At 43.3% G+C, this 23871-nt stretch overlaps 1 protein-coding gene across 1 annotated transcript in view; it reads left to right on the plus strand.

Annotated features, from left to right (window-relative positions):
* Nucleotides 1–23871, plus strand: part of TMEM260 (transmembrane protein 260) — a 645490-nt gene that overhangs the window by 532606 nt on the left and 89013 nt on the right. Inside the window, exons 12-13 of the mRNA XM_086937970.1 lie at nucleotides 18793–18941; nucleotides 22501–22677. Of these exons, the coding sequence (XP_086794096.1) occupies nucleotides 18793–18941; nucleotides 22501–22677 (326 nt within the window). The remainder of the gene's footprint in view (nucleotides 1–18792; nucleotides 18942–22500; nucleotides 22678–23871) is intronic.

Consider the following 23871-nt stretch of genomic DNA (forward strand, 5'->3'; position numbering starts at 1 on the left):
TGGGGTTGGACTACGCCATGTTGTACCCGGCGCGGCTGCGCATCAACAGGCAGGGCCACTCGCACTTTTTCACCGATCCCCGAGAACTGCAAAAATCCCTGAAGCAATGGATGAAGGAGAACCGAGGAGACCCGACGGCGCCTGGAGAGGAACACACTGGCGAAGGGGACCTGGATGAGCAGGACTGAGGGAAGGTGGGGACTCAGAGGCACTTTCCGGAGATTCAGATACTCTGGCCGCTGTGACAATCCCCACCTGATGGACCGGGAAGTGCCCACTCGGAGTGCGCCACTGCGGCAGGCGGACTACTGTATCCGAGATTATGGGTGAGATCTGCACAGGCTGCATTGGTTCTAATGGGGAGCTGCGATCACCATGCTACTGTGAAATTGGGCTGGGGCGGTCTCGAGGGGGCCTGACACATGGAAGGAATACAGAGGTCGGGGTGTGGGGGGGGGGGGGGGGGGGAAAGGCCCGTAAATGCCGGTAGGATACTGCAATTACTACTCATTGCCGCACTAGTATATGGGGGCGCTGGCGAAGGAGCAGCTTATGGACATTACACGTGAGGTCCGAACGGACGGTGGACGATAAAGAATCTTTGTATGCTACCTCTGCCCTAGTGCTTACAGTGCTTGCGGCTCTTCTTGAGCCTGGTTGGGGAAGCTTTGAATGGGATTGAAGGCGGGTGGGGGGGAGGGATGCAGGGTACTCGGTCACACCAGGTTGGGGTTGGTTGACTGTGGGAGGTGGGGGGAGATGGGAGTTATGGGTTCAGAAATGTTCGGGGGGAGGTCCAAACTGTGCTCTGAAATGTTGTGTACCTTGGAGGGCGTGGGCAGATGCTACGTACAGAGGGGGGTGGTGAATGTAAGGGCTTTGACATTGATGTGCTCCTTTAAGGACAATGGTTGATGCATCACATGATGACTTACTGAGTGACACAGAGACCCTCAAGGCTGTCACATGGAACGTGAGGGGGTTAAATGATTACCGCAAACTCCGCAAGGTGCTGCAATACCTACTCCGACATAACATAGACCTGGCGCTACTGCAGGAAACTCACTTGCCCGACACCAGTAAGATGCTCACACATAGGGGGCTTCAGGGAAACGCCACTTACGCGGGCTTCACCACACACGCAAGGGGGGGTTCTCACATGGGTCAACCCGAAATCCAAGCTATCTCTCACACTACTGAAAGCGGACCCGGAAGGAAGGTTTGTGTTGAACAGGTGCGTAGGCAAGGGCCACGACATACTAGTCATGAACGTCTATGGCCCGAACTATGATTCCCCTGACTTCTATGCGGCAGTGGCGGACCACTGTGCTGAGTGCCCCGCTGATAGAATGCTTTGGGGGGGAGACTTCAACTTCACATTTAGCGCAGAGCTAGATAGGTCGGCGGGCCCCCCACGGCGCCCGGCGGCGGCCGCGCTACAGATGCAGGCTGAAATGGTGCGACTAGGACTGGTAGACGTTTGGAGAGATAGACACAACGACAAGGGGGGATACACACACTACTCCGCGTATCATAACATCCATACCAGGATAGATTACTGGCTGTCCACACACACACTGCTCCCCATGATTAGGGGCTGCAGGGTGCTTCCCCGCACCCTGTCGGACCACTCCCCAGTATTGCTGGTACTGACTACTCCCAAGCAGAGGATCCCTCCGTTCACGTGGCGCTTCCCGCCTTATTCACTACTAGATGAGGCGTTTAGGGCTGACCTGGGGGAGGACATAGATACCTTCTTCGCCACTAACGTAGGCTCAGTGGACAGTTTTGGGACAGTCTGGGAGGCATTCAAAGTGTACGTCAGGGGGGTAGTCATGGCGAAACACTCCAGTGTCCTCAAAGCGATTAGAAACAGGCTTAAGTATCTTGAGGGGCAGATTGCCGACTGCGAACGCCGCCAGCTACTGGACTCGACGACGCTCGGGGATGGGCCCTTGCAAGGCCTACTGAAAGAGTTCCACGAGGAGGCAGATAGAGAGGTCAGACATCTAGGGAAATATGCGACAGCGCGCACGTATGGAGAGGGAGAACGTCCTGGAGCACTGCTAGCTAGGATAATGAAGGGCACCAGGCACAGACAGACAGTCCCGGAACTACAAACTCCAGGGGGGCGAGGGTAACTACGGAGGACGACATTCTAGCGGAATTTCGGAGATTTTACGAGGACCTATACACTACCAAGATCACAGGGGTGGAAGACCAAATAGACAACTATTTAGACTATATCAAAATGCCGTTCCTCGAGAACTGGCAGAGGGAATTCCTGATGTCCCCTATACTCCGTGAGGAAATATCGGACGCGCTAGACACCATGAGGTCCGAAAGTGCGCCCGGGATAGATGGACTGACGGTGGCATTCTATAAGGCGTACAAGGACAAGCTGTTGCCTCACCTCTCCTCCCTCTTTGACGAGATATGCGAGTACGGCGCTATGCCGCCCTCGATGAGAGAGGTGCTCATCGTCACGATATTGAAGCCAGGCAAGTCTCCTGATCTCCCGGGTTCATACCGCCCTCTTTCCCTTCTAAATGTAGACGCTAAGCTGTATGCGAAGGTCCTGGCGACCAGACTGGCACTGGTGGCCCCGGAGCTAGTAGCCCCGGAGCAGGCAGGGTTTATCCCAGCTAGGAACCTCACTTACAACATCCGCACTGTCATGGGGGCCATGCAACACACTAGGCATGATACTAAAGCCATGGCGGTCTTCCTCGACATGGAGAAGGCCTTTGACTCCGTGGAGTGGCCCTTCATGTGTAAAGTGCTGAAGAAGCTGGGGCTAGGGGAGCTCTTCCTCCAACTCCTGGGCGCGCTTTACCATATGCCCACGGCGAGGATCAGGCTGGGGGACGCAGTCTCGAAGCCAATCACCATTAGCAGAGGCACGAGGCAGGGGTGCCCCCTCTCCCCGCTACTATACGCACTGGTGGCGGAGCCACTGGCGTGCGCGATTCGGGAATACCACTCCTATGAAGCCATCAGCTACCCTACTTACAAGATTGGCATATCCACGTATGCGGATGACACTCTGTTGTACGTCAGAGACCCGGCCAATAATCTGTCTTCGGTCTTGAGGGAAGTGGTTAGGTTTGGCGCACTCTCGGGACTAAAGGTCAACTGGTCAAAATCAGTAGCCTTCCCGCTGACCCCAATCACCGAACCTTTCGAGATGGACTACCCGCTCCAATGGTCCACAGAACCGGTAAGGTATTTGGGCATCATGCTCCACACAGATCCTGACATTATGATGAGGGAGAACTACGGGGTTGCCTACAGTAAACTCGTAGACGACGTGGAGCTTTGGATTAAGCTTCCGCTGTCGCTGATGGGTAGAATAGCTATGATGAAAATGGTAATTCTCCCGAGGTTTCTGTTTCTCTTCAATAACCTCCCGATGGTCCTCTCGAAAGCTTTCTTTGCGACCATGAACAAATTACTGGTCAGACTGGCGTGGGCTGGAAAGCAACCTAGAGTGCAATGGAAGGTACTACAATTGCCATACGAGCAAGGAGGTCTGGCTGCTCCAGACCTGGAGCGCTATTACAGGATTGCGCAGGCCTCCCATCTCCACACCTGGATTCATGGCGACCAGGACATCCCGCATGTGATCCTGGAGCGGCTGTTCGCGGACCCCACCCCACTTCCAGCGACCATCTGCGGTCCTAAGGACCGCAGAGTGGGCGTGCTGGACTCCCTCCTGTCCACTAACCATGCCTGGCATTCTATATTGCAGCGGCAGGACAAAGTGCTGATGTACGCACCCAACATGCCGATACAGTGGGCGCTATGGCTCCCAACATTGACGGAACCCGGTGTATACAAGGCCCTCAACGAACTTGGCGCACGCACCATGGGGGACCTCTTTGAGCAAGGGAAGGTGAAGACGTGGGAACAGCTCGCGCACGGGGGGGAGCGTACCTCCATGCTTCAACGCTTCCAGTATCATAGGGTGAGGAGTGCGCTGCTGGATCAGTTGGGCCCCGACTTGGAAGAACCTCCTGAAGTCCCGGAACTAGTATACGTCATAGATACTGAGAACCCGAAGAAGCTGATTTCTAGGCTTTATAAGATAGGTCATGAGCACACGGCACTACACTACACTAGGGCGCGCTTAGCCTGGCAGACTGATCTAGGGACCCAGATTGACGACGGCATGTGGGAGTACTGCTGCGCGGCCTCCAGGCGCATCTCCATGAACGGGCGGCACCGCTTGATCCACTTTAAATTCTTGCAACGGGTGTACCACACGCCGGAACGATTGCACAGGTACGGCCTACGGGACACGCCACGCTGTGAGAGATGTCATGCCCAAGTGGCGGACTTCCTGCATTTAGCCTGGTGGTGTCCGGGAGTTCAGAAGTTCTGGGCCTGCGTATTTGCAGAAATTAGCAATATAGTGGAGCTGGACTTGATACTTGACCCGGCCCTCGCTCTGATGGGATACACAAAGGAGATACCCGTCTCGGTGAGGAAACTGGTGAGCATGGGCATGCTCCTTGCAAAACGGGTAGTGGCACTATGCTGGATGAGGGGCCCCCTTCCTACACTGAAGAGGTGGACTGGCGACATGAAGTACTGCAACACTCAAGCGGACGCATACAGCGAGCTCCTCCCGCCCCGAAGTCGACCCAAGAACTTCTGGGGGCTATATCAGACTTACCTAACCTCCAGAATGGACGAGGATGTATATGTGGAGGGGGAGGGGGAAGACCAAGAGAGTGACCCACACATGGAGCCTGGATAACTCCGTCAGGGCTCTTCCCTACACTATAGTATGTCACTGGGCGGGAGAAGCCACCACACCCCTAACTGTGTGAGACAATGGGAGACACCCTCTAGATTGCTGGAAGGTTGCATGCGGCACGGGCCACAACACGTCACCGGGACGCACACTAACAAACACGAGGAGCACAAACAGGGGAACAGTTGTAGGGTGGGGGGGTTCATGGGTTGGGGTATTGGTTGGGAGAAAATGATAAAAATGTACAGTTTTGTTCATATATACACAGTGCACACCGCAACACAGATAGGATTGGCAGGCGGGGGTAGACCTGCTTGGTCCGCACTGCTGCTGAGACCTAAACTTGATCTATATGTCCTTCTGCTTGCTACACGTAAGTGTCATGATTGTGGCGAGGCAGCCCACTGCCGGCCCGAGATGGGTTGTAGGCGAATGGCTCTTCGTACATTGTAATGTGCTGTTATTTTTGCATGATAAACACAATAAAAAAATTTAAAAAAAGAAATTCACACAGGTGACCATGCTGGTTGATTTCTTTGCATTTGTACAAATGTACGACTTAACTGAGTTTAGAAGAGTTTAAAGGCATAGGTCTACTCATAGCAAATGTTTGTGAATTCCATTTTACCTGTAAAAATCAGATGAGCAGTTGCAATTTCGATTTCCCTATTTTCCCCAGCCAGTAAATGTTTTACTCCTATCTGGTTAGGAGTACATTTTCAACATTTTCTAGTTTGGAGAAAGGTTAGAGAGGAATTTGTGGATACCCTTTATAAAATGTAAGTGTATGGACATGCATAGAGGCATGCATAATTTCAACCCTTGAACTACTGCTTCTCACTTACTTCCATCCACTTAATGTATATCTGCAGATTTGTGTTCTAATCTGAGCCATGCTAGAAACAAAACCTTGGTATAATATGAACCGTCACATGATCAGAGGCCATTATAAGAGTGCTAATGTAAAGAGAACACAGCCTTAATTTGTCATCTCACTTCTTGGCAGCAATAGAGACAACTAGATTTCTGAAGCATTCCATCTCTTGGACAAGTAGACATTTTATAAAATTTCATATTCCTGGTATGTATTGAGCAAATTGTTAATCTATATATTTTAAAGATGCTCTATTTATTTCTTAGCAATGCAGCTTTTGCCAGTGTATCTTGCAATGCTTTAAACAACATTTCTAAGAACATTTATAAGGCAGCGTGAGCCTTGTTTTGGCTGCTGTAGTACTCTGGGAAAGGATGCAAAGTCGCAATATGCATACTACTTTTATTGACCTTGTGAGTTCTACCAACTGTATCAATGAACATCCCTTGATAAGGTCTCATTTTTAGCAACAGTACGTTTCTAAATTCATTGTGTCTTCAAAACTTCATTTTCACATTGTCACCAAAAGAAGACAACAAATATTAGAATGTCTCCTGAGCAAGGTATATCTAAAATCTGTCACCTAAAAGAAGCAACATACGATATTCAATCCAGCATGATGGTGATTGATGGCTAACCTTATGGCTAGGCAGTTCGGGCTGGACTGTTCCCATGAGGCACAGGGTCAAGACTGATTTGGTTATAGCTGTGTCTGAACTGGAGTGGCGAAGTGAGCTAAAGAACGATGATGGATTCAACCCAGAACTGTGACTGGGGTGAGTGTTTGAAAAGTTTCAGCACTCCATCCATCATCTCCTTGTGTTTGCTAACCTTATGGTTGCATTGGCCCATGCCATATGTCTCAGTTTAAACATGCAAAGTACTTCTGGATAGAAGCAATTGACATTTTATAGCAGACACTGCTTTAATTGTAAAGAAGGTGTGGCTTAGGCTGGGGCATGGTTGCTTCATGGCTTATATCACTTTTTAATTACACCTCTTCTGTCCAGTTGTCAGGAATGAACTGATGTCCTGTTTGAGTATAGCATACAGTTTAACTGTAAAGAAGAAAACTGTATTATTTCATTTGGAATAAACGTGAGCGCTGCAAACTGAAAATCTGCACTTGTCAAAAAGCTGTTGAATGGTGCTTAATGGGTGAAAATCCACAACTAACAGGCCACTTCCTGAAATGTGTCTCTTGTAGTTAAGAGCCTGCTCAATCTTGAACACCACCAGGTGGAGACCTACCTCACACCAACACCAGCCCAGTGTGTAATACATCCAGTCTGTCACGTAAAGGCGCTTGACGACAATAGATAAATAATAGACTCTGCATCACGAGACTAAAGAAATTAAATATGTCACCTCTTATCTTTTTTATTCTAAATTGAAGTGCCCCCATCTGCAATCTTAGAGACTGTAAAGATAATAAAGCAGATAAGGGTGCTTTTAACTTTTGATTAGTATGGAGTACACTCATTTTAACTTGTAACTATAACAAAAAGGTGCAAATGATTGTAAAGATGTTCAGTAATTCAACAGGAAATGTTACCTTTGGCTCTGTAAGGACTAGTCTTAACTGTTTTCTGCATGCTGTCCGAGTATTCATCTGGAGATGGGTGATAATTTGTGCACAGTCAAACCTTGAAATATTTAACAGATAGTTCAACCGCATATGCAGGGTTAGAGGATGGGATCAGGTTCCTAGAGATCTAATTAATTAAACAGGTTATAGATTTTTCCCTGACACTACAGCTACCAGAAAGAATTGTCCCTGAGGCATCAAAGTTGATTATAAGATTTCGGTTCTAAAGCTTGTATGATCTGAACTTCGTCAAGAGTCTTCGACCGACTCCTCCTCAAATATCCACAGCTCCTACTCCGATATTAACTATATAGTTACTACCAAGAGATTCATTGCTATTTCCTTTACAGCAGTTATAGGGAGTATGATTTCTGATTTTTGCTCCAGTTTAGCAGTAGATTAATCTACCCTGGGCCCCAATATGGTGGATGTGCAAAGATTATGTGCTTGAAAATTCTGTATGTAAGAATGTCATAGCTTATCAAATTGAACACTATTTGTCTACACCTCTTATGTCTTAGGTCTCAAAAGCAAACCTACGGAATGAACTTGAGGGGACAGTGAAAAGGAAAGAGCGCAGTCCAATAGAAATCGTGAGGTCATAAAACAGGGAAGATCAATTTATAGGCAAATTTGGCTGAGGTTAATTCCCACCATAATTTTAATGGCTCATTTTAAACATGCGCAATGGATCATATTTCAACATCTAAGAGTGCAACTGATTTTATCAGCAAAATAATAACTCTAACAATATGCTAGCATACAAGTAAATCTGCAAATACCTATATTACAGGAATATAAAATTATTCTGGAGTTGTAGGTTAGGAAGAAAATGGAAAATGATGGTAATCTCACAAGCTGTACCAGAAATTATAGCAAGGTGGATACAGATTTAATTTGGGTAAGTAATGGATTACTTTTGCAGTTCTTTTACCTTCCTGACAGTGTCTGAAAACCTGTGGATAACTTTACGCCTCTTGAAGAAGTAGTTGAGCCAGATGGGTTTTCAGGTTTCTTAGGATAAGCATTTGTTTTTTAGACAACCTTTTTGGTCTCCCACATTGTTAGTGAACACATTATTCAAGTGCAGTCAAGTAATGGATACAATGGTAGAAGCCTCAACATCATTCAGTCATCAACTTGGTAAAGTGGAAGCAGGCCATGCATTTCAAAGACAGATCACCCTAACTAAAAGACACAAAACCTTAAATAAAATATTATCTGCAAGACTGAAAGTGCTAGTGCCACCCTGGGTGCAGCTGGACTAATCGGGGTTCATATAGGGGCATCAAATGTTTGATAATCCTAGACTATTGGCCTGTTTAACTATGGCCAAGTCACGTCCAATATTGTTTTACATCAAAGTGCATGTTAACAGGACAAACATATTAAAAATAACTACGTTGGAAAGTATTCAAGGTTCCCAATGATAATGATGACAGCTAACTTGTCGTGGAATTGGAAGCTAAGGATAACAACCAAATTACTGTGGATAACTTTTATGTGCTAAATATGGATGGTGAAGATGATTCCTTTATAAAACTTAAGCCTGGGCCTGGCTCATTCTCTGTGCCATATTGTATTTAGAGTCAACAGTCGTACCTGAAATTGAAAAGACATCCCAAAATTAGGCTACTATAGCTTTCAAAACTCAAAGTGCATCAAGCTTCAAATTACTTCCAAATCGCCTTATGAATGACCGCTGTTCAGAGCCTATTTAATTCACCTGATACTGGTTGGACCTTTGATTTTGGAGGACATAAATGCATCTTTCATGTTCCATTAATAGATGTTCATTTCTGTTCCCCTGATATTTATGTACTATTGATCTTAAACATGCGTCCAACCATGATGGTGTTTATTTAAAAACATCTATAGGTTCAAAACTCTGTTTAAGGTAATGGAAAATGTGTGGAGCTCTGTGTAGGGATTTGAGTATTCTACATTTCAACAAAGATTGAATTCAATATTGAGTTTCACAATTTGAATCTAGACTCCGTGTAACCTTTTATTGTAGTAGTACGAGGCGTATGACCTCATTCAGTTTCTATCACAGAAATACCAAGAGGCACAAATTTATTAGGGCTACAGGGAAGCTAAAAAAATTTGAATCTATATGCTCAGCTTATGTTTTAGATGATGTACTTCGTTCTAGAGGGCACAGATTGTAACTGATAGCAGCCACAATTGTTTTACAATGGCAGCAAATGCTAACTTACTCATCTAGAATGGGGAGATATTGTTGTATTACAACAGGTGGGAAGGTGGGGCAGAATATGATCAAAGTAATTTGCAATAAGGCAAGAACCCATTCAGTTTTGGTTCAAAGCACAAATATATTTGGTTCTAATTCTCAATGCAGATACAATCAGTTAATGTGTATCTAAATTAGATTTATGGGTCTCTCACTGTCTAAATGATGTCTTTGGTATGCATAAAACAACCCCAGAGCAGATATCTGGGCAGACAAAATAGTCACATTCTACAGTAAGAAACCTTTCTCCCTCCTTCCCTCCCTCCCTCCCATCCCTCCCTCCCTCCCATCCTTCCACCTCCGATGACGTCTTCATTTCCTCGTTCAGCAAAAAAGGTAAGGACGTAAGAGAAACAGATTACAAAGGTATTAGAAAAAGGAAAACTTAACAAAGTTGTGCAGGTAGGGTCTGCTTTAGAATATTACTTAGACCAATTTGCCTACAGAAGAACAGAATGAGGGTAGGACGATGAGTATCTATATACTAGGTTGATATTCAGGAATAAGCAGGAAGCATTGGTGCCCTTTTGATCTCTTCTTAACTAGAATTCTATCATGCATTTCAAATGTATATCTATTATTTTTAATGTGTGCAATAGTCCACATTAAAATGCCAATTGTATGTATACAATCTTTCTTAATATACATTTTTATTTTGAATGTTTATGTAAAGTGGCCTGCTTACATTTATTTTACAGTGTATAAAGAAATAAAAAAGCAAAGAAAAAAACTTTTCCCAGATGAGGTGATTGCTCTTGATGCTGTGAAAGTGTTTGACAGGGTCATCGGAAAGTGTATTCTGTTATTTATTGTTGGTATTTCTGTAAATCCATAGGCTTGGGTCAAAGTTAGTAACAAGCAAATGGAGCGGTTACCTAAGAAGAGGGACAACACAAAGCTGTTACCTGTCATTTCTCTGGTTAATTTTGTTACTTGAAACAGAATCAAGAGTCAGTAAGGAAATACAAAGCATACATTTTTGGGGAGAGCAGCGTAAACTGCACATTTGCAAATGATAACAAAGTAACCATGTCACAATTATGTTTCTTACTTCCAACATAATTTCAAGCATTAAACACATTTTAAACAGTTTCTGTACCTAAAGCAAACTTCAATATGCCTGAGCTGCTGAATATTGCTTTATTTGGTGAGGAGGCTTAGAGATCAAAGCAGATGCCCTGCACTGTTCAATGCACCATGGAACATTACATAATTCATAAGTCTTTGTTTAAAGCCCCGTCTCACGTTATTAGGAAGCATTCTAGAGAAGATTTAGTAAAATGAGTTTGTAAACTGAGGGGTTTATTCACAAATTGGATATTGTAGTACGTTTTGCAGTACTAAAGTGATACTACAAACTACAAAATGGTATTCACAAACCTTGTGAGGTTCTCGCCCATCTTTTTTTTGTGTGGAGCTCTCTGGTCCGACTGCAAAGTCTCCTCACATGTAAGTATAAGTTAAAGTAGTAAATGTTGGCCAAACTAGGGGAGCGCCTGGAAAATGGGAAATACTTATTACTAAAGAGAAGGTTTATGGGAGGTGCTTACAGAGGGACATGTACCCAGGCACAAAATAATAAGCCTATTGCTATTTACAAACTGCACTTCTAAAGTTACTACAGCCAAATCTGTCTCCAAAATGGTAGTAAAATACTCTATCTCAGAGCTGAAGTAAGCCCAGCACCGCACATGGCCAATCCCTGGTTCTGCAACACCCTCCCAAAGACAATAATAGATTTTGAAACTTAAAAAGAACCCCATAGGTAATAAAATTCAATTATTTAAAATAGTTAAAAATATAAATAAATATTATTTACATTTAAATATATGAAAATATAAAAATCGAATTTAATTTTGTAATACTTTAATCTTTTTGCATTTAAAATATTAATGTTACAAATGTTATTAAATATAATTACATTATTTTTAATATTTTACCGTGAATAATTATTAATGCATTTTCTTTTTAATTTAGGTTGGAATTTATGTTCCAATTTAAAATGTTAAAAAAATATTTTAATATATTTACTATAATTGTCTATTTAAAAATGTAGTTAACAGTGCTGTAGCATTTTTTTCTTTCGTCATTTAAAAATATTTTTACAAACTGTTCCCAGGTTTTATAAACGTTTTTACTTTTCCTTATACTTTATCATTGGAAGACTCCGCAATCGAGGCGGATATCTTCGTATGGTGAAGTCTAGGAAAAAGTCCTGTATGTTTTACAATAGGAAGATGTCGGCAGTGAGGGCAGTGATCCCTGTCCATCATTGGCTCTTAGTGCCAGTGATAATAGTGTTCGTTTTAAGTGTTTTTTTTAGAAGGTGCTAGACTGAAATGCTATGAGTTTATGCAGTCTGAGCAGGCTGTCCATGTACCACTGAATCACCCCCTCATGAAATTCTTGGTTCTGAAGTTGGAGCGGGGTGCATCATCCAATGAAGGAACTGGGTCAGACTGAAGACGTGTAGGTCAGAAAGTGATGGACCTCAGCCTATTATGCCTCCTCACCAGCAACTAACCCCCAAAGCCGAAGATTGCCTTGAGCACTGCACCATACCTGATCACAGTTGAGGTGTGAGCAGGGTCGGACTGGCCTATAGGGTAGTCAGGCGGTGTCCAGTGGGCTGACCTGACCTATCAATGTGTGGGCTATTTTTTAGCAGTTTGTGGGCAGGTGTTTTGACCAGGTGGGCCTTTTTTTACTGTTAATTTGTTATTGTATGTTATTATATTTAGATTTGTATGGTGCAGCTATTCACCCGTGGTTTCCAGGAGCTGGAGTAGGGGTGTAGGTGTGCAACTAAGGTGTTGGGTGTCTGGCCTGCAAAAAATTTGTTGAATAGCAAGGTCTTCAGCTTCTTTCAGAATTTAGTAAGTGAGGAGGAGGCACTGATATGTTGGGGGAGGTCGTTCCAGGACTAGTATGTGATGTAGGAGAATGCTCGACCTCCCGCTCTGCTCTTGTGGATGCAGGGGGTGTGTGCGAGTGAGAGTGCGGCTGAGCGTAGGTGTCTGATGGGTTGGCGGAAGGCAGGCAATTTCTCAGGTATGCGAGTTTGATGTTGTACAGTAATTTGTATGCATGTGTGAGGAGTTTGAATTGGCTATGTTTATGGATGGGGAAGCCAGTGGAGCTTTCTGAGGTGTTGTGAGATGTATGTGTGTCGTGGGAGGTCAAGGATGAGTCTCACTTTGGCATTCTGGATGTTCTGGAGGTGGTGTAGGAGGTAGTTGGAGATTCCAGCTTAGAGTACATTGGCATAGTGTAACCTGCTAGTGATGAGGGCTTGCATGATGAGGCGTCTGGTGTTCAGGGGTATCCCTTTTTGCGGAACATGCAAAGAATGTGAAAGCAGGAGGAGCTGACAGCCTTGATGTTTTCTGGCATGGTTGGAGTGGGTATTGGGCCCAGCTCTGAAGGCCACCAGATAGTGTGTAGGCTCACTGGTTAGAGGCGGCAGACCCGAGAGCAGAATCGGCCCGGGACCAGGGTTCAATTCCTGACGCGGCAGGGTCGTGGACCAGGGTCAGCGGACTCGATAATTCTCGCCTCGGTGCCTACTCTAAACAGGGGTCCCACTCGGCAACTCTGGGCATTAGCTTGCCTAATCTCCAAAGCGGCCCCATCAACGCTGGGGATGCCTGGCTCCACCTTGGGGACTCCCAGCAGGGACCATCCCACAGGGAAAGCCAGGACGGGTTCCCCAGCGGTATACAGCGCCAGGACGCCGGCTGGCAACAGTGCGCTTTACAAGTAATACATTACATTACATAGAGACCCATGGAGAGTTCTTTTACCAGAAGGTCAGCACTTCCGTCTTGTCATAGTATCTTTGCTCTGGTTGCTACATAATCCTGATTGTGTGTGATCCAGTAGCTTGTGGTGTTCAAGGTGGCTGGTGAGTTGTCTGTTGATTGCCTTCTCCATCACTTTAGCTGGGTAAGTAGGTAGAGAGATGGGACGGAAGTTGCTCAGCTCGCTAGTGTTGGCTGATGTTTTTTTGAAGAGGATGTTGACTGCTGCATGTTTTGAGTCTTCTGGTAAAGTGGCAGTTTGATGGAGATGTTGATGTGGGTGTGGGGGCTGCTGATTGGTGGTCCTTCCATGTTGTTGATGTTATGGCGGGCGTGGGTCCATAGGTGACCGTAGTGTATCGTTTTCATGCTTGCTGCAGTATCTACCTTTGGGAAGAGTTTTATATTCACTCAGTTGATTGACTCGGTTTGTGGTGGTAAGGCTGGTGATGAGATATTTGGGGTCCGATTGTTATTTGAAGTTGCTGTAAATCTTTTCTATTCTGCTGTGGAAGATGTTTGATAACTTTCCACATAGTTCCTGTGAAGTGGCTATGGTGTTAGCTATGGCCTCTGGGTTGTGACTTTTTTGACAAATATGAAGATCTTGACGCTGTTGGAGCTCGCCTCTAGTCGTTCGGTTAGTGCACTTCTTTTGATGTCTCTCAGAAGGTGTTGGTAGAGTCGGAGTTTGCCCTAGTATGAGGTTCTGGTGTCAACATGATGGCTTGTTCTCCATTTTTTTAGCTGCTTGCAGTAGCGTTTGGATTCTCGGAGATCCTCGCTATACCAGCTGGCATATTTGTTGTCACTTCATTGGGTTTTGCTATTGATGGGCGCAAGGGAGTTTGCACAGTTCTTGATCAATTTGTTAAAGTTTGGTAATGTCCTTGTCGAGGTTGCCGGTGGGGTTGGACTGCACCATTTTGAGGGCATTGAGCCAGTCTGCCTTTGTTACAGATCTTTCTAGGTAGGTTGATGCTTGTAGGAGCATTGACATGTGGTGAATTGATTTTGAAGTTTATGATGGAGTAGTGGGTCCATGTGACCTGTGAGGAGAAGTTGTAGGTAATCCAGTCACTGGTGGTGAAGATTGGATCCAGGGTACTTCCTGCGATGTGTGTCGGGTCTGTGATGAGCTGGGTGAGTTTGATGTTGTCCAGACTTTCGAAGAGGGCTGTTGGAGCACGGGTCATGGACGAATGTGAATCCTCCAGGCTAGTGAGTGCTATCCATTTGTGTGATCATGTAGCCCGTTGGATGGCCACAGTGATGTCTGGTGTGGATGAAGTGTTAAGCCCAGTTTCCAGGAGGAAGAGAAGGTCTGACGCCCTATTGCTTAGGAGGTCCCAGATTTCGGTGGCATGTTTGCTGAGTGAACAGGTGTTGAGAAGCATGCAGGCGTGTGGTTGTTGGGGTGCTGATTTGAGGGGCAGTTGCCTGAGTGGGAGGTGGTGATGTTGGTGCACTGCTGCAAGCAAAGCAGCAGTGTGTCATGTGAACAGTCCTACCATGGTGTGTTGTGCAGCAAAAGTGGCTCATTGGGTCAAGCGAGCGGAGGGTCGATGCTTTGTAGGGGCAGGGGCTGATCAGACGTAGGTTCAAGCCCCAACTCAAACATGCTCAAAAAGGTTATAAACAACAATTGGCATTTGGTCAAAAATCTGAGTGAAGAATTAAAAAAAAAAAACCCACTATTCGCTTTCAGAAAAGAGTCAAATTTGGCCAATAAATTGGTGAGAGCTGCGTTACCAACAAAACCACCTTCGAATTTGAGAAGCATGATGGGCTTACCCCCAGTGATGGGGCACCACAAATGCGGTGGGTGTAATAGTTGTGATTCCACTGAAGAAGGAACAGTCTTCAAGCACAATGGATTGACGTGGAAGCATGAACAATTTACAAATTGTAAAACAAAATACGTGATCTATGGGATTAAATGCCCATGCAACCTCCTATATATTGGGAAAACCAATCAGGAGGTACGCTCCCGCATCCAGCAACACAGATCCAGGATTAAAAGGAAGGTACCCAACGCGCCATTGGTCAGTCATTGGCAATCGAAAAATCATGAGGATAATGACTTTCGATGGACTGTATTAATCAAGGTGGAACAAGATTTTAGAGGAGGTGATATAGACACCAAACTGTCCAGAAGAGAGGCGTCATTGATTGTCAGATTTGATACAGCAACTAATGGATTAAACGAATTGTCTGAGATATTCAAGTTATAAGGACATTGAGACATCCTTCATATTGGTCCCCGATCATGAATGCCTCCCACGGAGACACCACTATTTGACCCCACAATGAATTCACCCAAATTCGATATCAACACGTATCCAGACTAAAAATCCCTAGGAATATTGGACTTTTACCCAATACAATCTCAAGGAAACATTGGACCTTTGCGTGATTAATCACACTAATAACCGGCATCTATAAGCGATTCACAAATATATGCCAGCAAAATAATTCACCACACAAACATGGCGACCGCTAAACAGGAACGAGTCATGTGACTTGAAAACCAGGAAGTGAAAATACCACCGGGCGCTGCATTTCGAGATCGGAAGACGGGACCTCAACGGAGCCACACGCGAACTAACGGTACGTCCGGACACTTGCAGAGAGGGGGGAGTCCCGAATGTCCCTCTCAAACGCGAGGATATATCACTAAACAACTCCGTTTTTTTAAATCTCATAGACGCGACCTGAAGCCCCGCCTGATCTAATACTAACTCCGGCGTGCAGCAAACTCACATCGGTAAGATCTCTTAAACCATCCACATGCATACTAGCAGCCCGCATGAATGTACACGGATATACTAAGAAATGTATCATCCATTGGCCCCCACAGATTCCCTGTGTGCACCGTCCGCCCTGAACAGATCGTAATTACGGCGCCCTCCACCAAAATAAATGGTAAGAAACGGCACAATTTGATTATTAATCAGCGTCCCATCCAAAAAATCACTACTCTTTTAAAGATAAAACACTGACCGAGTCCCTGTCCCCCTTTTTCCATATAGAACTGGAGTGAAAGAGAACACGCAAGCAGTGAGTACCAGGTTGAGCTTAATTGCTATGGATTGTTGATATTAGAAGGTCATACCAACTAGGTGTATTTTTGTTACGTAGGTGGTCCCGCTCCGTGAACTTAATGAATTATTCGAGGCACATCTAACTCTACTTAGAGAGGTAAGAAGCAGGGAAGTGGGTGTTGAACCACTAGCAGTACATATAGATACAGTTCCCTTAATAACTGAGGTCCCCGTTTTCTTGTCATTGACAGCTTTCGGTCCTGACGAGAACTCCAAATTTGAGGAGTTTGAAACGCGTAGACCCTTGTATATATCGTTTCTTACGTGGAAACCATAAGAGAATTGAACTATTTGTTTGATCAAACTGATTCTGAGTTAAAAACGTATATCTATGGTTTCTCCTCCATGAAATGCATATAATTGTATAAAAATGTACTCCTTTTCAGATTGTTAGCAGTGTGACTGTGTGTATAGTGTGATTGCAATGTCTTTTGGTATGAATGGTGTAAAAAAGTAAGTAGTGACATGTTTATTGTTTGTATTGTGTAATTCCTTTTGTGCTTCAAAAAAATTTCGATAAAATAGAAAAATGTTTTGAAAAAATACAAAAAGAAGAATATTGCAAATAAAATGCAAATTGAAATGGATTAAGTTTGTGATAAGATTCCTTGATGCATAGAGTTTTGATCATGTGCAGAGTATAGGACTGTGAATTTATGTGGCAGTATTGGTATTGATTTTTGTAATAGTTTAGGCAGGGTTTGACCTTACTGCCTGGAAACCCATACCCAGTGTTGTTTCTCATCGTAGGTTCAAACGCTGGCAGGATTGCCTTTGGCACGCCTTCTGTAGGTTCACGCTTCACAGTCATGCTGTGGAAACCATTAAGTAGGTCCTAGGTGGGAGGAGAACATGGTGGGGTGCATTGATCGGTTAGAAGCGCACGAAGAGAGGTGCAGCAGGAGAGCAGCTGGAGACGGGAAGAGGCACGGGTGAAGGTTGTGGGGGGAGCAAGCGGTGAGCACGAAGGGAGAAGGGTGTGAAGCCGGAAACAGGCATGGCGGCGAGATTAGCATTAAAGGAAAGAGTAGAAAGAGACGGAAAAAAGGGTGGCAAAGTAACCCAGAGAGTCTGAAAAGGGGTCAGATAAAAGGCACAGAGAGGAAAGAGAGAAAGTGTCACAAAAGTTCAAAATTGGGGGTTGAAAAGGCACAAAAGGAGGCAAAGTAAGGCAGAAAGGGAGAAACGAGACAGATTGAGAGAAAGAGCAGAGAAAAGGTGTCAAAAAGCATGGACAACAAGAGAAAGGCACAAGAGTGGGCGAGAGGACACAAAAGAGGGCAGAGCGATAGGAGTGGAAAATAGCAGCAGCAGAGAGGCGTAGAAGTCTCAGGCGAGTAGCCGGGTACAAAAGGGACTTTACTGGTCGGAGGACCAGTCCGGGTAAGTCTGGGGCTGGGCCTAGGCACCTGCCTGATATTAAAGCAAACATTGACTTGCAGCAAACGCGAATGCACGTAGTCTCCCAAACTTTGCAAAATACCCATATAACGTGTCTCAGGTTCGCTAATGGGGGTTCCTTTTATTTGGTTCAGAACTGCTCTAATGCATGCACTTTCTTAATTCACAGCATGCATTTGAGTGCTGCTGCTTGAACTCTGAGTCGGCTAACAATTACTTCATTAAGATCTAAGAGTGAGGCGAATGCTCCAACGAGGACAGTGGAGCCTTCTGGACTGCTGCTCTCTGATTAGGATTTTTTTTCCAATTGTCCCTGTGGGTGTTGCATTTCTCTGTCGCCCTTGAAAGAACAAAATGTGTTTCTGCTCCTTCATAGTGAGACCGAGTTTCTCTTCGCCTCTGCGATTTTTTCAGAATTAATATACATTTCTTTCAGCAGGATAGCTGTTAAGAATATATGACACATTTTTCTTAAAATAAATTAGCTTAGTATGTAACCTTTGGATGGCAAGATTGAATTTTGCCACCATATTTTCTGATCTAATTTGGTTATGAGTTCTAATTGCCCCAAGTAAAGGCATCCTTTTTTTGTTATAGTTGATTTTTTTTATTCATGTCGTAAATTTGAGACACCTGGGGTTAAAGAGCAAGACCCAAAATGTCATAAAATATGGGTTTTAGGTATGACACAAAAATTAAAATAATTGACGTCCCACTTAAATGATCTGCATTCATAGAAAATGGGATTGATTCTAAATACATTGTTGCTGCCTTTACCGTCTAGTTGTGCTCCCACCTCTCTTTCGGATAGGTTTGTTAAATTTTAATTCTTTTTTTTTTTAATTGTGGGAAACCTGTGAAACTCATATTGCGAAGGTATCTGATAAACCATGTGCATTTCATCGTGTGAATTTTTGTTAATCTTAATATTTAAAATGGAAAATTCTGTTTTCGGTGGAGAGATTTACAGCATATTTCACTCGATGCCAAGTAATGCGTGTTTATTTTTCAGATGATGACTTATGAGTGGTATTTGCCTAAAATGACTAAGCATCTTCCAGGCATCGTTTTTCCGGGGAACAAATGGAATCCTGTCGAAGGAGGGTTTCTTGATGGCAAGCGCACCTTTAATCTTGAGCGTTTTCTCAGAGTCAATAAACAGTAAGAATTCTAAACGCAATACAATTTCTTGCTACAGTCCTTAACAGGCTCGCTCATGCCAAATCACGTATACATCTGCATTTTTTTTCTTTGTTACAAGAATAATCAATGACATCGATTGAGCTATTTAAATGCAATCGATACAGTCCATGCAATTGAGACATCCAAGTTCTGTGTGTTTAAACATTAGGATATGATGAAAGACAAATTGTGTTGTTGCTGGTTCTCCTGCAGGTAGAATACCGAGAAAGGTTTAGAAACACAGTCAAATACACAAATGTCAGTGTGAATGCAATGTGGCTCTACTTGTGTTGGCAACTTCTAGGCCTACCTTGTGGCAAATTTGGTATGCTCTCCTGCCCAGGGTTGTGAGGTTTTCACCTTGATGACGGGATTGTGATTGGCATGTCAGGTGTTTGAGATATTTCACTGTGTCCTGTTGGCCTTCGTCAGTTGCACAGACGTTGCTCGACTCACACAAGTCTTAGTCATATGCTCATATGTGGGTGGTAACTTGCTAGGTATTTAAACGTTCTTACATAAACAGTGAGGAATGACAACTAGTATGGTGAAGTTCATACTGCACTTAAAAAAAGACTAATAATAACAGGTATTCTACAAAGGTTCTCAATTAAAAACAGTGAATAATCAGACAATATGACGAGCTGCTTAATCAGTTCTAGTTCGATTTTTCTCACATCCATACTTTTAAGTCACTGTCATAGTTCGTCATTTTCAGAGGACCACATTAACCATAATGTTTTGTTGTTTATGATGTAAACCCATGTCCTTGCAATATCACTGGTTTTTCTGTTAATATAGCCTTCGATACATGGAAATAACTATATTCTTCCCTTTGTGCCTTTAACTCCTTCCGTGCTCATAATGGCTCCCGGCCGTCATGAATCACGGTAGTTGTGTGCTCATGGCGGCTGGGAGCCGTCAGAACGTTGCCGCTCCGCCCACGCGCGATTATTTCCCCGCCTGTGCGGGTGAATTATTCAGTGGGCGGAGTTATGATGGCTCCCGACCATCATGAGCACACGCCCAACGTGATTTATGACGGCTGGGAGCCGTCATGAGCACCGGCGCCACGCAGATCCCCCCCCCACCTCACCGCGGCCGAATTCGTGCCACGGCGAAGGGGTTAAAGGACACACCACTCATATATATATATATATATACTGAGGCCCTAGCAAGGTTCAAACAGAGAGGCTATAGCGATAGGATCCTTAAACAAGCTATGGCTAAGATGAACATGAGACCGAGGGAATCATTGATTAAAACATCAGAGGTCTCTACATTAGACACCACTGTTATGGAGAATGAACTTATTCCTAGGTTCATTACCATGTTCAATTACCAGGAAAGAAAGATCAGGGCAATTCTGACTAAAAGTTGGCCCATCCTGCTAACCGATGGGGTGTTGGCACCACAACTTTCTAGTAGTCCCACCATTACATATCGTAAAGGACCTTCGACACGCACATACATTTCCAACACATTTCCGGAATTAAGAAAATGAAACACGTGGTTACAGCCCCGGCCGGGGTTTGTTAAGTGTTCCAACTGCAGGGCTTGCAGGTTTGGAATAAACACCACAAAATATGCTACCTTGTTCAACCCTGAACCGGTCCCCATAAAGGGCAATTTCAATTGTAAGACCGATTATGCTGTCTATGTTCTGACATGCACCTGCGGCCTAAGGTACGTGGGAAGTACCAAGCTGCAGGTGCATGTCAGAATTCTTCAGCATCTGCAAGCTATTGTCAACAACGACAGTGCCTATCCTGTCGCAAGACATTTTAAATCAGTACATAACAACAACTAACAATCTCTTAATTACTATGTACTTGACGCCGTCCCCAAACCCCGTAGAGGGGTAGACAGGGATAAGATGCTGAGACAATTGTAATCCAGGATGATTCTGGAATTAGACAGTTAAGTACCTAACGGGTTAAACACCACAGAAGATTTATATAATTTCCTTTAAATTAATTCCAGTAGGAGGCATTATGCCACGGAAAACAATTATAACTCATGAATTTAGTTGTCCGATGGCCGCCTGCCATGCGATATATTCTAACTGTTCTTTGCTACATCTTTTGCTTACCCTATTTTTTGAATATGAATACAATTATGAATTACTTTTGTTTTTCTTTGTACGAAATAATTTTCACTTAATTTGGGTACCTTAATCACTGAGTCACAGTTAATACTGTAATACAATTAAGAGTTGTAGGTAGCATTTAGAGTTGCTGTCATAATGTTTTCATGCTCCAGATGAGGCCAATAGTGATAAGTCATATCTAGTACAAGTTTTCCCTTTTTGTTTACTAATACATTTAACAGACATATGATTTGCAGTCCTTGAATATAGATCCATACTAGAATTCATACCATTATCTTCTGTATAGGGCCAACTTTCATCAGTACCCCTATTTTTTGATACAATATACCAAATACAGATACAAACCTTTTTGTGAACATACATATATTTGCGATATTTTGCACAGAATGGTAATTCATGGTCAGGACATATTTTTTACATATTTGTACTGACACCAATTATATTGGATGTCAGGTCAATCACCTTAGATTAGGGATGTAATTTGTCCTGGTATGACTATTACTTGCATATTTTGCACATAGTGATTGTTTACACATAAGAATGCTGATTTGCACAGGTACCGCCGCGGGCAATAGAGTATGTGCTGCGTGAAGTACAAATCTATGTTTACAAAGATTGATTCTTTATGTTGTATATATGGTCAGTATGAAATAGAAAATGTCAGCAGACATGGACTTAGGTTTGCTATATGTATATGTTTTATAAGGACAGAACTCTTGACGTGTTAATTGAAGATACCGTACATGCATTTATGCTGGAATTCACTGTGCCACACTAAATATGGTTCAAATAGTCATTTATTTTTTAATCTGGAACACTGGTTATGAGTTTTAACTTCATGAATTTATTCAGGAAATGTTTTTTTAAACGATGTTGTTTTGACAGTTAAATTATATCACCTCTGATTTCTGCACATACTGATAACAAATGTATGCAGTATTTCTTTTGTGTTCACTATCACATGGTGTTACCATTTGTATATATAAAAAATGGCATTTAACATGTACGACGATCTGTGAGCAAGGGCAACCGCCCGAAACGCGTCAGACCGGGAGTTTCTGTTAACTTGGCTGAATAAATAAGATCTTGCCTGAAAATACGGGATTCGGAGTGGTCTCTGTTCGCCGTGCTGCAGCAGGAGGTGCAGGGACTGTTCAAACCAGATTGATATATATATATTTTCTTTTCAAAATAAAATTCATACATGAGACTCTTAAGATTCCGCATAGGACCTGTATAAAGTGAATCTTGTAGGGTACTCTACATATTACAAGAGGGTGGATGACACCTATGCAAGTCTAAAATTAGTTTCTTAATCTAAATCATTGTCAAGTAATTTGATTCTCACCTGCAAGCATGTAACATAATTCAACTAATTCGTTTAAAATTTAAGAATAAAATTTACTGATTATTTACTATTTTTCACAGGAAAGAAACATTTGTGTGCATAGGGCTGCACGAAGGGGACTCGACCTGGAAAACAAGCTATTCCCTTTGGCCGTGGGGGTCTTGTGAAAAACTGGTTGCTAAAGACAAATCTTTCATCCCAGACGAGTGGATTAAGCTCACAAAAAACATGTATAACTGGACTGAAGAATATGGGCAGTAAGAACAATACATGGTGGTTAAGACCACAGTCTTACTTTTTTAATGTGATGTCTGCTGAATTACAGTTTGATTTGTTTGCTTTCTATTGTCCTTAATATTGGGTTCAAGGGAATGTGTAACATCACCACACTTGCCTTTACCATGTCAGTCAGTCAAGATTGTTTATTTAGACTTTAGTTTTTAAACAATTCAAAAGTATACAGATAAAACATTATACAAAACCATTTATAAAATTCACAGTTCAAAACATATCTTCAAGTAGGTAGCAATAGCAGCAGACATTCTTAGGGCAGACCTGTCCTAACTGAAATAATATAAAAATGTATACACTTAAAATATCCAGTTTCTTAAAAACTTCATAGTTCATCTATTTCACTGTAAAAATATCTAAAAGTTTAATCATAGGTTTTTAAAAAAGGTTTGTATTACCTTTATAAAATTTCCTAGAGCAATTGCAATTTCGATGGTGGGCATTTCTGAGTAACTTGATCGCCTGTAATTGTGTCCTTATGTTATATTTTAAGAATATAGGGCGAAGACATAGTTTTCGCTGCTCAAGAATTAAAGTGCAATCAAGAAGGATATGCATCGTGTCCTCCTTTGTACCCAGCCAGCACCTACAACACCCTTTTCGGTCCATCATCTTTGTTTTTAATTCTTCATTTGCCAGCCAAGGGTTAATACCAATTCTCAGTCTTAGGATCTCCTGCCTATACCAGAGGTTCGGCAGACGATCCAAATAGGGAAAACACTTTTCATTATGCCAGGATTCAATCATAAACTGGACCGATTTTTTTCTTGGCCAAATATTCCATATCTATATTTCTTGAGAGTTCATGCCCCTGATACTTCAAAGCGCTTTTAGTGCACTCTACTCGTACCATGCATTCCTTTACCATGCAGAAGCCTTTAATACGCAGGGTGCCACTGTGTAGTGATAGTTTTTACAACTGGGATCGTGTTTCCATAAGAAATTGATTTTTTGTTTTTCTGCTAACTTTGGTGTAATTTGACGAATCTTCATGAAACTTTCCGAAACAACGGGTAATCCACCTGAGATCCTTTTTTGGAAAGTTCTGTGTGATCCGCTGAGTGGGCTGAGAAAAAAGTGAGCTCCCAAAACTTGTTGTCCCCATGCAGTTTTCCATCTAAAATGGCTGATCAGAATTACATCAAATTTGTTAGAAATTT

The sequence above is a fragment of the Lissotriton vulgaris genome, chromosome 9 (genome assembly GCF_964263255.1).
Source record: "Lissotriton vulgaris chromosome 9, aLisVul1.2, whole genome shotgun sequence".
NCBI lineage: Eukaryota > Metazoa > Chordata > Amphibia > Caudata > Salamandridae > Lissotriton > Lissotriton vulgaris.